The 15,091-nt window shown below is 54.4% G+C and overlaps 5 protein-coding genes across 5 annotated transcripts; 3 read left to right on the forward strand and 2 right to left on the reverse strand.

The window, feature by feature from the left end:
* Window positions 1–610: 610 nt before the first annotated feature.
* Window positions 611–3,107, forward strand: TRIREDRAFT_48486 (uncharacterized protein). The gene is made up of 2 exons (XM_006965572.1): window positions 611–966; window positions 1,046–3,107. The coding sequence occupies exons 1-2, from the start codon at window positions 781–783 to the stop codon at window positions 2,042–2,044; spliced, it is 1,185 nt and encodes a 394-aa protein (XP_006965634.1). The 5' UTR covers window positions 611–780; the 3' UTR covers window positions 2,045–3,107.
* Window positions 3,108–5,705: 2,598 nt separating this feature from the next.
* Window positions 5,706–9,949, forward strand: TRIREDRAFT_107745 (uncharacterized protein; the record flags this gene model as incomplete). Its single annotated transcript, XM_006965573.1, has 5 exons — window positions 5,706–5,859; window positions 5,925–6,278; window positions 6,394–8,065; window positions 8,147–9,450; window positions 9,540–9,949. 5 exons carry the CDS (start codon window positions 5,706–5,708, stop codon window positions 9,947–9,949), a joined length of 3,894 nt encoding a protein of 1,297 aa, XP_006965635.1.
* Window positions 9,950–10,233: 284 nt separating this feature from the next.
* TRIREDRAFT_122036 (uncharacterized protein) lies at window positions 10,234–11,553 on the reverse strand. Its single transcript, XM_006965736.1, has 3 exons — window positions 11,202–11,553; window positions 10,746–11,003; window positions 10,234–10,667 (listed from the first exon to the last, which is right to left on the reverse strand). Exons 1-3 carry the CDS (start codon window positions 11,472–11,474, stop codon window positions 10,410–10,412), a joined length of 789 nt encoding a protein of 262 aa, XP_006965798.1. The 5' UTR covers window positions 11,475–11,553; the 3' UTR covers window positions 10,234–10,409.
* A 624-nt stretch (window positions 11,554–12,177) lies between these two features.
* Window positions 12,178–13,413, reverse strand: TRIREDRAFT_78306 (uncharacterized protein; the record flags this gene model as incomplete). The annotated part of the gene is made up of 2 exons (XM_006965737.1): window positions 12,285–13,413; window positions 12,178–12,232 (listed from the first exon to the last, which is right to left on the reverse strand). Exons 1-2 carry the CDS (start codon window positions 13,232–13,234, stop codon window positions 12,178–12,180), a joined length of 1,005 nt encoding a protein of 334 aa, XP_006965799.1. The 5' UTR covers window positions 13,235–13,413.
* Window positions 13,414–13,803: 390 nt separating this feature from the next.
* On the forward strand, window positions 13,804–14,941 carry TRIREDRAFT_62703 (uncharacterized protein; the record flags this gene model as incomplete). Its single annotated transcript, XM_006965574.1, has 2 exons — window positions 13,804–14,126; window positions 14,221–14,941. Coding segments are annotated over 2 exons (1,044 nt in total), but the record flags the coding sequence as incomplete, so codon positions are not given.
* Between the last annotated feature and the right edge of the window lie 150 nt (window positions 14,942–15,091).

Below are 15,091 nucleotides of genomic sequence, written 5' to 3' on the forward strand. Positions count from 1 at the left end.
GATCTCCACAGCTGCGCTCGACCTTCTACCTCTCATTCGGTGCATTGCTCTGCGGGAGACGTTCACTCGTTGATCCCGCCAATTGCCCGAGGTGTCTCATTGACTACTCTCTGTCCCTTGTCTCCTCGTACGTGGCGGTAAGAGACCTCTTCATCTGCCCCCCCCTGCTCGGTCCATCGCGCCCTCGTGCCAATCCATCGTGCGCTTCCATGCCAGCCAACCCCCTCCATTGAGTAAAGGGAGCGAATCGGGTGGGCTCTGCCAAAGCCCAGCTCAGGGGAAGGCTCTCTTGCGACGCATCATTTTCCAACCCCATGTCTTGGCCCTCTTCCTCTCCCCAGATTGCATTTCTATATCGGGCTTTCTATCTTTCTCTTTATATTGGCACAAATGAGAGCTAACGCATTCGATTTTTCCTATTAGAAGCAGTCGAGTCGGTCCCCTTGGACGTCCTTGAACGGCGCCCCCCCTTTCCGCCCGGTCCCTTTTGCATTTTCGATTGAATATTCAGTCTACATGATCCCGGCTTTCTTCCCAGCCACAGTCACTCTTTTCCATTAGTTTTTTCACCACGCTCCTTAATATCTTAATACCTTAATTCCTAGGGTGGCATTCACTCCTTGATACACCCGAGGCTCGCTCTTTTCCCCCCCCCCAATAGTCTCTCCCACTCAAAGCTTCCTGGAGAACTTGCCGTCACTCTTTTAGACATATAACACCGCCGAAAAAACTAATTTTACAACACCAAACCCCCCCGTTCGCCACACTTCGTCCGACATCATGGCCTACGCTCAGCCTGACGAACACTTCTTCATCGAGACCGATGAGCCCCAGTCCAGTACTCGCGCCCGGGAGACCGCCAAGATGCTCGCGCGCAGCCGACAAGAGACCATTGCCTGCGAGCTCTCTCGTCTTGCCGGCGAGGAGTACCTGGGAGACATCATGAAGCATATGCGACACATGGAGGCACGTTGACCTCCACGCCTGAGGGATAAACCTGGCATTGTCCTTGTCCCCTATTGCAATTGCGCTAACCTCCGAACAGGACGAGACTCTTCCCGATGCCAACCTCATCGATATGCAGCGTGAGATCCAATGGTTTATGCGCCCGTACCTCATCGACTTCCTCATCGAGGCCCACGCCGCCTTCGCCCTGCTGCCCGAGACACTGTTCCTCACCGTCAACCTGCTGGACCGGTACTGCTCACGCCGTGTGGTGTACAAGCAGCACTACCAGCTCGTCGGCTGTGCCGCTCTTCTCATCGCGGCCAAGTACGGCGACAAGAAGGACCGCGTGCCCCAGATTCATGAACTCAACAACATGTGCTGCGGCCTGTACGACGCCGGCATGTTCACCCAGATGGAGATGCACGTCCTCAACACCCTGGAATGGACCATTGGCCACCCCACCGTCGACTTCTTTACCCAGCTCATGGCTGCCGAGGAGCAGGACGACAAGGAGGTGGAGCACATGGCCGCCTACCTCTGCGAGATTGCCCTGTACCACCGCGATTTCGTTTCGACCAAGTCCTCCATCATGGCTCGCTCCTCATTAGCCTTGGCCAGGGCCATCCTGGGAAGGCCCGAGATCAACGACGGCGACTGGGACCACACCGAGAACCTGACGCTCTTGACCCTTTCTCAGCACCTCAACCAGCCCTCGCCGACCCTGGCCCGCAAGTACTCTTCATCATCCCTGTCCAAGGTTTCCCAGAAGCTGGCCGACTTCATGGCCGAGCAGGCCGCGATGGCACGGCTCCAGGCCAACCCCCAGTCGCCCCCTGCCGAGCCTGTCTCAAGGCACTCCGACATCTACAGCACCCCCCAGAAGGGCCACGGCGCTGCCGCCGGGTTCGACGGCTACCTCACGCCTCCCATCACCCCCGACAACGCCTACGGAAACACGGCAAAGGTGGACTCATACCACCAGCTGCCACCCCGATGTCCAGTCACGCCAACTCCCCAGAGCCATTCTTCTTCATATCCCCAACACGTGCAGCAGTACGCTGCCTTTGTGAACCAGCACGGTATCCACCAACAATAGGAGATTTGGTGGCGCATACCTTTGGCATTGGTCGATTAATCCAGCACACGCTTCTTTCCTCTCTCCTTGTCCGCATTCACTTGCGGATGGGAGGGACGTTCATGTTTCAAACTTCGAGGTCATGGCTTTGGACTCTCAGTCCTCCAAGCAATCACATTCAAACTTGATGGTCAATTCTCCAGAATGATCTGTCTCATATCTACGTCATGGCATTTAGCGATTGATTTTTAATTCCAATTTTTTTCTCCCAAATCCTTTTTTATTTCTCCAGTTCATCTTCGCAGTCAAATCTTTCAGCAAGTCTCTTATGGCACCAAAAAAATGGAACGCGGATCATACCCAAATTTTCCTCGAATCGTTTTTTATCTGACATTTTGTTTTCTATTTTTTTTTTTCAGCTTCTGCGCTTCTGGGCGCTTTGCGTGGTTTCCACGGGCATGGAGCACGCCTACATGGATCCAGGAGTTGCGCGGCTCCCTATCCAGAGGGAGGCCTATGTTGCGGTGGATATAGTATTGAAGGGGGGATAGAGGAGTTGAAAGGGGGATTCGGCCAGCCTTGAGAACCGGGGAGGAACGAGGACTCTTCAGAATGCACAGTGGCCCCCTTGGAGGAGAAGAAAAAAAGCGTCTTAAGAATACCACGGAGCGGAGGTGGAGAGTAGGTGCGAGAAGCAGCCGGAAGGTCTTTTTCTTTTCTTTTCTTTTCTTCTTTCTTTTCTGAACAACCCCCGTTTTCGACTTTCGGATCTGATCTCTACTTGGCGTCTGGGAGGAAGAACATGGGCTTTGTTGCAAGGCAAGGCTATTGGTTTATAATTCTTCTCGATACAAGAGCAGATTGGAAAGGCGGCGGACGGATTGATACCCATCGGTCTCTTCTGGAAAGAAGGGGTTTGGACAAGGTGCTGTTTGCCGCCTGTTGGTTGGTCGAAGGAGGCGGCACAAGATGCGCATGGTGATACATGCATGCATGCATGGGCTGCTGCCCTAGGTTATCAGCCTGTTTTTTTTCGCATTATCATCTCCGCTCGGCCTGTACATATGAGGTAGTGCGAACAGGCACAAAGAAAGGAAAGAAAAGAAGAGAGAAAAAAAAAGTTGAAAGTTCTTTGAACAAGAAAGCAAGTGCGTGTGCTTTAAAGTGGCTGTGGATGAATTGGTAGAACGCGAGACCTGTCTCTGTTCCATCTTGTATGTAATGTGGTAGACAGCTAGTTGTATGGGACTGTTTCGCGCCTGCAACTGGCGAGCGATGACGACAAGAGTTGAGCCCTCCTTTAATTGAATGATGCTGGTGATGGTTTTGATCAGAATGAGGGCATTGGCGATTCTCTCTTTGTCTTTTCTTTCTACTAGTATTACTGCCTAGGTACCTAGGTACTGACAGCCCAGTACTGCAAAGTACGTTACGAGAGAGTAGCACTTCTCTTCCTAGTACTTCACTTAAGGCAGGGTATCATTGCCTGAGATGTGCATATGCGAAGGTCTTTAATCTCGGTCAACTCAGGGACCTTTGACGGTTGGAGCTTTTTTTTTTGTGGTGGGAACGAGTTTAATGAGGTTGGTTCTGGGGACTGGATTGAGAGAATGACTAAGCTAGGCTGTACAGTCTTAAGCGGGAGGTTGTCAAGTTTCGATATGATCATGAATGCACAATTTGCCTATTATGACTCTAGGTATTCTTCGTTCTTCTGAAGGCGTACGTATATGCGCAATTTGGGATATCATGTGACTGTTTATTTGTTGGGTGGTAGTAGTAGAGGGAGGAATGCAGTGTCTGTGTGTGCGAGGGAGAGAGGGAGAGAAGGAGAGAAGGAGAGGAAGTGACTTTGTTGGAGCAAGGGTTGAGATTTGACAGGTTGATTTTGTGTGGTGCACGGATGCGGGTAGTACTATTACCTGATGATATGATGCATGAGGGGGAATGAGAGAGAGCCTTGCAACGTTGTAATTTGGGGGGAAACACCAAGAACTGTATGGAGTCTGATTAGAATGAGCATGGAGTTAGTTTTGCGAGTTGCGGATTTAGAGGGGTTTGGGGGATATGGGGCTATTGGATTGGAAGTTCTTTTTTTGCGAGATTGGGTGAGGTTTGGGGTGTGGGAAGGATGGGGTTGTGGGAAGAAAGACGATGGGAGTGAAGGGTTGATGAGCGTGAGAGAGAGTGAGAGAGAGACAGAGGTTGGGGGGCGCTGTTGGTGTTGGGGGGTTAAAGGAGGTTGATAGGTGATGCCGACCATTGAGAAGCGGTGCGTGTACGATGGAAGGATGGACGATCTGGGGGATAACAAAGGACCTTACTTTGCTCTACCGAAGAGTGTAAGAGGAGGTTGAATTTCTCTGTAATGTGGGGACGGATGCATAGGTATTGAGAGGAGAAGATGAGACGGATTGCCATGTGATTTGATGTGAAACGGGGCAAAGAAAGAGAGAATGAAACGAGGGGGGCGAGGAACAAAGTATGTGTGTGGTTGTTTGCGATTGGGAGGGAAGCGAGATATGTGATTAGCAGGGGATTGCGTTGGAAAAGGAGGGGGGGATGTTGTTTGTTTGCTTGTTTGTTTCTTTGTTTGTCCGGAGGGTCGAGAATGGGATCTGTGCTTTGGTGAGAAGATGATTGGGTGGCGTATGTCGATTTCTTTGTGGGAAAAGGAGTGGGTGTGCCTGTGCTTCGTTGGATTGGGTGGTCCGAGGGATGCTTTGCTTTGCTCTGGGGCGGGCTTTGATGGTTTTATGGATGTGGTGGTGATGTAGGCTTGGAGGGGTTGAGTGAGGTTTGACGACATAGTATGTACTCTGGAGATGTCCAAGAGGGTAGCGGTGAGTGCTCTTCATTTCGTTGTCATCATGGGTTATGGTTGGTGACGTTGGTGCAAGTCGGAGATAGGCAACAATACAGATGAAAATAAGGATTGATGCGACAGATGGACCAGGCGCATTACAACCATGTCTGTCGTGCAGTCCCAAAGTATCGCGAGGTTGAAGAAGGCTCGATGTTGTGTAAGAGTAGGATATCATCTGGGGTAGAGAGATTCGGGACGCATCTGGATGACAATACTCGGGAACTGCACGCGCAGTCATCCAAAAGAGCGTAGAGTCAACCTATGGACCTCTTGATGCGAATAGCACGACTACTTGGTCAAAGCAACATATCCTCTTCTTCTTTTGCTAAAGGCTGCAATCATCTCCCTGCTCCGAAAGCACCGCAACAAGACGAGTCCCAGCACCTAAGCATGGTTGTAGAGAGCATCCGTTGATACATCCCGTTCCCGAGATGCAGTCTGTCAGCCGCAGTCAACTCAACAAAGAGCTGCTGCTGCCTTTGACTCGCGTAGACGACTTCTGGAACACCTTTGTGTGCTTCTTGAAACGTCCGGAAGAAGCACACAAAGGACGCCTTGTTCCCAAAATAGCATTTCTAGATAGAGTTGCATCAAATGCGAGAATGAAAGTCTGATAAACCTGATTCCTCCTCTTCGTTTCGAGTCCTCTTCCGCTTAAACGAGTTTGTGCGAGTCCGCAATCCTTCTCTTGCGAAGCGATTCAAGTTGCCTGGCTACGACGATATCAGAAGGAGAAGAAGAAAAAGAAAAACCAAGAGTTTCGAGCCATCTGAAGCCACCGCTCAAGGCAAGACTGAAGCAACCGACGCCATCACCATGTCGACTCTTCCACCGGCCACAGAGGTGGCCATGGACCCCGACTCGCGAGGTCTGATGCTTCGGCTGCGAGGACCTACAACTAGGACGACGAGAGACGCAGCCGCGGGGACTTTGCAGCTCGAGCTCTTGGATCGCGTAGAAGGCATTCTCGGTAAGCAAGCTTCCTCCCAGATGAGTCGACCATTGTCTGATTTGCTGATTTCGGGGGGTTTACAGAGAGGATAGGAAAAGTCCTGTCTGGCAACTTTGACAAGCTGCCGTTGCAGGTGCAGCAACTCGGCGCCTCTGGAAGGCCAGGTGACCTGTTGCAGCGTTTGAACACACTTGTGAGGGATCATGTCCTGGATGACTTCCTCGCGGAACATCCTGTTGCTCGTCGACACTTTTCACAGCTGTTTGGCTGTCGATATCCGCATCTCAGAGGGCCTGGTTCAGGGGTCATTGGTGAAGTGGTTGATCGAGCAGCAGCGTCTTCGGTGCCCGTTGAGGGACTGCAAGCTGCTCTTGATGAGAGGTTGAAGGGCGGGCCCTCGACGACTGGAGGAGTGAGCTGGCAGCCCACTGTCAAAGGTGAGTCAAGTAACCCTTTCCTGATCAATCACTTGAGTTCCTGATAGATTGGTCACATGGCTGACACGAAGAGAAGAAAACGGTGACATTGTAAATACCGTGACCATCAAGAAAGGCATTCACCCAGCAAATCTGGCATCAAACAACGCCCTCTCTGAGGCCATAGACGCATTCAACGGCTTCGACCCCCTCTACAACGACTCGGCCAATTCCCCGACACCAACATGGTCCATATCTCTCCAGGAGCTTGAAATCGTGGAGAAAATGTACCAGCACATGGACACGCTCCTCAGCAAAGAGTCAGTCGGCAATCTCCTACACGAACTGCCCAATATGGCGCCTCAGCTCAAGCAGGCCTTTGCTCAACGCTTCGCCAAACTGTCGGACATCTCGCAAAGGTTCCAGGGCGAGTTCCAGAGTAAAGCATTCGCGGAGATGCCGGCCAGGACGGGCATCGAGCTGGAGATGACCATTGGACCAGACGAGTCCACAGACGCGGACGAGGGCAACACTGAGAGCCTGAACGTCGACTCTGAGCCCACGGACGATACAAACAGACGGCCCGATGCCGTCGTCACCACCTCCAGCAACATGCAACATCACAACTACAAAGGCTGGCTCATCGAAGACCCCCGGATCCAGCTCGCCCGAGCAAAGAACTTCCTCGCCGACGGCGACATCGACCGCACTGCGAACTGGAAGCGCAAGTTTGCCGAGCTGGCCGAGTACTTTGCCTACCTGCAGTCCAAGTCCCGGGGCGAGGCCTGGATCCACGACCTCGGCGAGGCGCTCGACATGCTGCGCGCGCACTGGATATTTGAGAATTACTACTACGGCGAGCAGCAGCTGATTGTCGACTTTCCGACGGGCTTTTGGCCCAAGAGAAGCACGAGGCTGCCGCAGCTTCCCGGGCCCGAGATTGAACTGAGGCCTCGGGATGTAGTCACTAGATCCATGAAGGAGGGTGATAGCTCACCCCTCAATGACGCCTCGGGGCGCGTTTCCCCCCTTTCTCATCCTTCTTCTGCGGCCGGGAAGAAGCCAGACGCGGGCATCATCTACGCCATGAAGAGGCTCACACACCCTCCGGAGAAGGAGTCGCGAGACCCCTGGGCCTACACCAGGGCCTACCAGTTCTTCAAGCAGGAGGAGCTGCGATGGGCGCAGTGGGCGAGGGAGCACGCCGTCAAGGAGTCGTACGCGCACAAGCTCTGGCAGGGCAGCGACGAGCCCGTCATGCAGCTCCCCAAGAACTACAAAGGCCCCGTGCAGCCCGACCTGATGAACCTCGAGATGAAGAAGACGTACGAGCTCTTGCGGCGCTGCCAAAGGATTCACCAGGGGTTGAAGCGGGCGGCGAGGCGGGCTCCTCGGGGCTTCATCTTTGATCTTCTGACGGCTGTGAACAAGGGCTTGTCGGGGTCGTCGATCGGAAAGACAAAGCTGAGGTTTGGCGGGCATGAGTTTGATGCTGATGGGGTTTCTCTTGCCAACCTGAGGCCGACGGAGGCAGCGTGGCTGGAGTACATCTGCCAGCCTTCGCGGAATCGCCCGCACACGCTCCAGGAGGCTCTTGGGAAGAAGGGAGAGCTTCTGCTTTCCAGGGTCACGCAGATGATGCGCGACTTGAGCCCCGTTTCGCTCTTCAGCGACATGAGGCCTAGGACGATGGAGCACTTTCTGAGGGAGCTGAACGTGGGATGCCGTGGGCCGGTGAAGAGGCACGAGTTTACTGAGCGAGAGGTGAAGGTGCTTGCTCCAAAGCTGCACGAGTTGAAGGTTTTGAAGTGAGTGTTGCCCCCATGTTCTTCTGACCCAATGATGAATGAATGAAAAGAAGAAGCTGACGAGAAAAGCAGACTTTATAGAAACCGGACAAGCGGGGAGTTGATGTTTGGACGGCCAGAGACGGAGTTTCATCCCGAAGACTTGGTCAAGTGGCCGGAAGCTGGACCCCAGTCATCTCTGGAGAAGAAGCCGTTCACCTCCTACACCTCTCAGGCAAGACCTAAGAACAAGGGCAAGGAGAAGATGCGAGACGACGCAAGCGTGGCCTCAGACAGCACAATCTCGACCAAAATCTCCGTGCCCGCATCATCCGAAGACTTCCACATGTACCCCCCCGACATGCCCCAACGGAAAGACGTCCTCTCCCTCCACGAGTTCATCAAGGACCCCGTGCGAAGCCCCGAGTGGCACGACAAGACTGCCAACTTCTTCTTCTGCCTGGGTTACCGCCTGGGCAAGACCCTCGTAGCCCTGCAGAGGCAGCACGAAGAGGACGAGAAGAAGCTGCAAGACCCAGAGGTGCAAGAGCACAACGGCAGGTTTCTCGACGCTATCATCGAGTACTGGGAAGACGACACGAGGAAGCGTCCCAACGACCGCACCAAGAACAGGGCCAACACGAGGGACTGGCGAATCACCATGCTCTGGACCGACGTCGTTAGGATCGCCGAGCCCGAAGTCTACGAGCAGCACAGGGCGGAGTGGGCGGAGAAGGAGTATCCCGACCAGGGCGTCGCGTACGACCTCGTGAGGAGGAATCTCCTGCGCGAGGCCGCCGACAACAAGACGATGCTGTGGCCGCTGCACCTCCCGTACAACAGCTACGTCACGCGGTATCGAGTCGCGGACCCGACCCCCTGGAAAGACAGGTTCCAGAAGGAGAGCGACGAGATATGGCGCACGGTCGACCGGGGCACCAGGGGCGCGCGCATCGAGGCGCTGCAGGTCCAGCTCCGCAAGGAACAGGCGCAAGACGAGAAGAAGCAGGCCGACGACGCCCTCGCCGCGCGGGCGCAGAACAGCCGCACCACCACCACCATGCGCCGCGAGCCCGTCTGGACGTTTGCTCACCCGTCGAGGAAGAAGGCCGTGCACCTCTTCTGGGACATCAACAACTGGCCGGTGCACCTGCAGTCCGAGGGCAGACGGAGAGTCATTGCGTCGAGGGGTCCGGAGAGGGCAGCCGCCGCTAGCGTGGAGAATGTTGGCGACAACGACGACTTGGTTGCTGCCTTGGCGGAGGATCTGGAGCTGGAGCAGGATGGCGAGATGCCGTACTGGAAGGCTGCGGAGAGGAAGCGCAGGTTTGTGCCTGGGAGGGAGGAGTTTTGGATGGGGGATACGCCGTTGCAGAGGAGGGTGTTTGAGGAGAGGATGAAGATGAGTGAGTTTACCCCCTCCCTTAACCTCCTTCTACCCCGTCCTTTATCCTGTGCTCGATGAAGATTGACTAACGATTTGATGTAAATGCAGGACTTGCACCGCCGGCTAAGAAACGCACCTGGGGAGATGTCCTCAAACAAGCCGTCTTTGGCTCTTCGACCACCGAGCCCGCTGCTGGTGTAACCCACCACTTTGAACTGCCAGCTGTGCCGGAACACTTGATACCCGAAAGTCGACCTGCCAAGATGCAGCGCACCGAGGGTCCTTTGCGCAAGCTGGGCGAGGAGCAGAAGCCTGATCTGTTCGCGATAGCCAGGGGCGAGACGGGAGAGCCGCCGAAGCCGGTCGTCCCGGTGCAGTATCGGGGCACGTATTCCAGGGCAGGGCAGATAACGTATCGCATCCCTGACATGGAGATGAAGTGGAAAGGGGGCGTGGGGAGGTTGATGGAGGTTGATGGGCCTGTGGTTGAGTTCAAGGTTCCGGTGAAGAGGGATTGATTAGCTTCCTTGTTGCTGTTGAATGAACTGTATAAGTGTTTAGTATGGAGTTTGGAATCAGGGGTAAAGGAGCCCCTGAATAGTAGATGAGAATCTGAATGGCAGCTGTTTAGTATTATGAGACGAGTTCACAACCGAAAAGAAGGGGAAGGGACCATGACAGAGGCCCCCCTATCAACGAAACTCCCTTCTCAAGAGGCAGCAGTTCACACCAGTCACCAAAACACTTTTGTAGGCGCAGTTTGAAAGAAGAAACGCCAGTTGAAAATTTTTCTCTTTTCTCTCATTCCAGATCATGGCCCATTTTTATATCCTCATGACGCTCATGTCCGAAAAAGTTCCTAACCGGCCAAAAACCATGCAATGAAACACAAGTTTGTCTTCGTTGACTCCGCGGCACCGTTTCCAGTCCCCCTTCTTCAACAACCACACTCTTTCTCCCGTTCCCTCTCCCAAGCGCTTAGTATCGCTTGCCTTCGCGCAGGGTATCGGAGAACTCCTCCAGAGGGCTTCGGATCAGCTTCGTCTCCTTCCACAGGTTGGGGGTCAGGAAGCCGTAGGTGTTGGACACGGCGGAGAAGGTGGCCTTGAGGGTGTTCTCGAGGGTCTTGGTGGAGCCGGCGGATGAGGAGTAGGCGTCCTCGACACCGGCGAGCTGGAGGAATCGCTTGACGGCGGGGGAGGCGACAATGCCGGTACCACGGGGGGCAGGGATCAGCTATAGAAAGTTGGACATTAGCAAAAGGTCATTTCTCTCGATTTGCGCAAACTGCGGTAATTCGGGGCGAAGTCTTACTCGGACGGTGACGGAACCGCACTTGCCAGACTCCTTGCAGGGCAGGGAGTGAGGGAGACCGAGGTTGGAGCCCCAGTAGCCTCTTCGGACGGGGATGACGCTCAGCTTGGCGATGATGATGGCGGCACGGATGGCAGTGGCGACTTCCTTGGAGGTCTTGATTCCGAGACCGACGTGGCCCTCAGAGTCACCGATGATGACAATGGCCTTGAATCGGGTGCGCTGACCGGCACGGGTCTGCTTCTGGACGGGCTTGATCTGTATTTCGTGAAAAAGCAAGGCCTGTTAGCGCAACTGTGTCTCGGTTTGTCTCCGTTTGGAAGCTTTTCTGCCTCATTGCTCTCCGCCTTCTCATTCGCCCATCTTCTTTTCCCCGAATCCCGTGAACGGAAGAAGCGAGGGCATAATCGGCAGAGCTTCATCGTCAAAGACAAGTTACACAGAGGCAATTCGCACCTTCATGACCTCGTCCTTGAGCTTGGGCAGGAACTGGTCGACAATCTGGTACTCCTTGATGGGCAGGGAGTGCAGGTAGATCTCCTCCATGCTGTTGATCTTGCCAGCCTTGACAAGACGGCCCAGCTTGGTGACAGGCTGCCACTCCTTCTCCTCGCTCTTGCCGCCACGGCGACCACGGCCACGACCACGGCCACGACCACCACGATCACCACCACGGGCGCCGCCCCGAGAAGCGAAACCACCGCCACGAGCACCGCCGCGATCAGCCATTGTTGTTGATTATTTTTTTTGTTGTTTCGGAGGGGCGAAGGGGGAGTCGAAGGCTTTTTGGGGGGACTCGCGATGAGACGGTTTGCGCAGGATCGGCCCTGGATGTTGTATTTGCTTGCGAGTTGTGGCCCTTCGTACTGGGGGGGGAACTTTTTTCGCTGGCGGGGGCCTAGTACCGCTTGGGAATTTTGCGGGTGTGGTCGGGTTAGGCGAGCCCTAACAGGACTTGTGGGTCGCTGCCTCAATTGTTAGGCGAGAATCTGTGGATCGGTGAGTGATTCACCGACAGACCGAGATGCTGAGTAAGAGCTCACCGAGGTGAGCAAGCGCCCCAAGCTGTTTTGTTGTGAGTGGAAGACAAGAGAGCATAGGGATCAATCATTCACAGTTAGAATCACTGGGTATGAGGAGAGAGAAAAGGGCCGGAAGTGGTGGACCATGCATTTTTTGACAGATAATTCCTTTTGGCTGCGCAAACATGGACCGAGTATCACTCAATGTTCACCATCGCGGTTCCGCATCGAAAATCGAAAAAAGGCTGAGCCACGATATCGATCAAAGCAAAGAAACACACACGAGCTGGAGATACTCCATAGTTCAATATTTTGTACAAGCGGCATGAGAAGTGTAGTAATCATGGCAAAGAAAGGGGAGGGTATCGTGGCTCAAACAAATCGACAGCAAAGCTGTGCTAAAAGTCTCCCTACTCCGACTTGACGATCAAGTTCTCTGATGGATGAACCCGCTGAGCCCATTCCCTGCGTCTTGTTAGTCTACAGTTCTCAGATCTTGACAGAAAAGGCCACTTACGTCCAACTACCGTCGTACACCTTCCGGGAGTTGGGGTATCCTGCTACTTCCAGGGCCGTATCAATGGCGCATGCCGTGACGCCGGTTCCGCAAGTCGAGATGATGGGCTTGTTGGGGTCCACACCCTTCTCTTCAAACAACTTCTTCAGCTTATCAGCCGGAAGAAACGTCTTGGTCTCGGGATCAAGAACAGAGCTGAAAGGAATATTGATGGATCCTGGCATGTGGCCAGATGACAGACCCTCGCGGGGTTCTGGGTCCTGGCCCGTAAATCGGCCATTTGGTCGGGCGTCCAAGATCTGGATTCCTTCTGCGCCCTCCTTGTTGTAATCCAGCACCGCCTCCTTGACCTGCTCGAACGAGGCAACCCTGTCCGACGCAAGCTCCGGAATGGGGTATGGGTTGCATTCGACGCTGTACAACTCTCCGGACTCGGTGGGCAGTCCCTCAGCAACCCACTGCCTGAAGTTGTTCAGGATGTGCACCTTGGGGTGGCCAAACGCCCGGAAGGTCCACGCCACACGGGGGGCACTAAAGATCCCGAGCTCCTTTGTATCGTAGACGACGACAATATCGTCTCGCCGGATGCCCAGCTCGCTCATGGCCGCGGCGAAGCCCTTGGGGTCCGGTAGCATGTGAGGGTACGGGCTGCGCTTGTCGATGGCCTTGTCGAGGTCAAAGAATCGCGCCTTGGGGATGCGCTGCTCGCGGAAGACCTGGATGCCAGTCCGTTCATCGTTGGGGAGGAACCACGCAGCGCATAGAGGGATCACTCGGGGATCGGGGCTGATCGGAGAAGGAGGGTTCTTCTTCAGCGCCTCGTGGAGCTCCTTAGGAGTGACCAGGTACGAGGAGAGGTTGCGTCTAGTCGACATGCTGGGCCGCAGGAACCGGTTGCCCAGTCTTGGAAGACCAATCCGCATTGACTGGCCGGCAACGACTGAGGCCATCGAGGGCGGGCGTGAGGTTGCGATATGGCGTATTTGGCCGCGTGAGGTGATGGATTGCGCCGGTGGTCGAGCCGCTGTAGCTGTGCTTCACTCGAGAGCCGCGCTGATGAGAGTCTGCCGTAGTCACGCCTCGTCCAGCTGTATCTCGATGGCCTGACCTCAAGCGACTGGCAGCGCAGCCATTGCAATGCGAAAGAGCAGCGGGTTTTTTGGGCGGAGGATGAGGTTCGGATTCGATCATGGACCCGAAAGTTGCGACTGGCGCTTGTGGTGGGGGGAGGAGCTTGGACCATGCATGACATTTGGTGACTGATGTGCGCTTCCCGATAAAGCTCGTGCGAACTGCACTGCAGTGACTGCATCCCCGCCAGCTTTTGGCCCCAGAAAATCCCCTCGCTGGCATCGTCATGCGCCAAACCTCGGCTGCGTTCTGCTGCTCTTGTTCGTTGCCCTTCTTTCTAGAGCCATTGGTGGCGTCTGTCCGCTAGACGAAGCGAATTGTTTGATTGGTTCAGCCGCTCGAATTGCCTTGTTTCATAGCCCGTGATTGATTGATAGCGTCGCGAGCTCCAAGGATGGCGTCTCTAGGTCGGGCGCTGAAAGCCCTGCCAATGCTGCTGCCAACGGCCTTCATGATCCGAGCCATGGCCATGACTGGTCCACTTGCGCCCGTTGTGGAAGAGGCCTACAGCGAGGGACGATATGTCCTCCAGAATGGGACTCATGTGCCTGTTCTGAGGACCTTCTTTGGCGTTCCCGTCCTTGACGATGCATTTGCTCGGATTGCCATCAGCTTCGGCCAGCTGGTCTTTGATGACGACCCTACGATATGGTGGCAGTGCCTCGTCTTCTTCGCCGATTACGCTGGTCTCTGTGCCATATGGATGCTCGAGTCTCTGAGAAATGCGAACAAAGGGACTTTCTTCCAGACGTAAGAGGATGCTTAGTCCAGTTGCTCGTTTGAAATGCTCTCTTACACGCTCTAGGTTTGCCCTGCCTTTGTTTGTCGCCCAGATGATAACTCTCGGAATCACGACGCCATCCTACTTTTACCTATTCTATGTCTTGTCTCCCCTCCAAAAGTACTCGACAGCCAGCGCCCGACAGATTGATAGCGCTGGTGTGCTTGCTGTCCTCCCAGCACTACTTGTGGCGTTCTTCGTCCCTCATGTCGTTTCCCTCGTCCACCCTGACCTCCAAGTCAGACACTGGGTGAATTGGATATGGCAGGTTTTCCCTGTATGGGGCTCCATTCTCTTGTTTGCATTCTCAACTGCAATTCGGCCGTTTCTCGACGAGCGCGTTGAAACTGTTCAGCGGCGTAACAAGACGGCCATTCGCACTATCGGCGGCTTCATGATAGGCCTCAGCGTGATGTGCTACTGGTCCATGATCCTCAGCTCGCCTTTGCCTGTCTCAGAAGTGCTTATTCCGAAATATCTCATCGAGGCTCCCGAGAGTCCGCTTGTGGCGCTTCATACTATATTTCAGTGGGACTATATCGTTTCTTTTACGGCCTTGTTGCTTTGGTTGGCATATCACTTTGCAGACTTGAAGAGTGCTGGCATATGCCGACTGTCTTGGGCTAGAATCTTGATTACTTCCGCCGTTATTGGGTGTCTCGGCGGTCCGGGAGCCTTGGTCATGGTCGGATGGATCACGAGAGAGGAACTGATGGCATCAGCTGAACACATGAAGTCCATCTAGAGATTATTGGCCTTTGTAGGTGAGAATTTGGCAATGGCATCAACGACGAGTGCTTCCTTTAGTTGAGATGCAATTGAAGCATAAATTCCCCAAGTCCAAGCCTGGTCACGAGACTGCTACCCTAGAGCCGACAAAGTACAAACTGGGCGC

This window comes from Trichoderma reesei, assembly GCF_000167675.1.
Source record: "Trichoderma reesei QM6a unplaced genomic scaffold TRIREscaffold_10, whole genome shotgun sequence".
Taxonomy (NCBI): Eukaryota; Fungi; Ascomycota; class Sordariomycetes; order Hypocreales; family Hypocreaceae; genus Trichoderma; species Trichoderma reesei.

What these genes read in the sequence shown, in the direction of transcription:
- TRIREDRAFT_48486 (XM_006965572.1), top strand. Translation starts at nt 781, where the DNA reads ATGGCCTACGCTCAGCCTGACGAACACTTCTTCATCGAGACCGATGAG. An exon ending in AGCATATGCGACACATGGAG is followed by an intron (nt 967 to 1,045) that starts GCACGTTGACCT and finishes ACCTCCGAACAG; the next exon opens with GACGAGACTCTTCCCGATGC.
- TRIREDRAFT_122036 (XM_006965736.1), bottom strand. Translation starts at nt 11,474, where the DNA reads ATGGCTGATCGCGGCGGTGCTCGTGGCGGTGGTTTCGCTTCTCGGGGC. An exon ending in TCAAGGACGAGGTCATGAAG is followed by an intron (nt 11,004 to 11,201) that starts GTGCGAATTGCC and finishes CACGAAATACAG; the next exon opens with ATCAAGCCCGTCCAGAAGCA. An exon ending in GCGGTTCCGTCACCGTCCGA is followed by an intron (nt 10,668 to 10,745) that starts GTAAGACTTCGC and finishes AACTTTCTATAG; the next exon opens with CTGATCCCTGCCCCCCGTGG.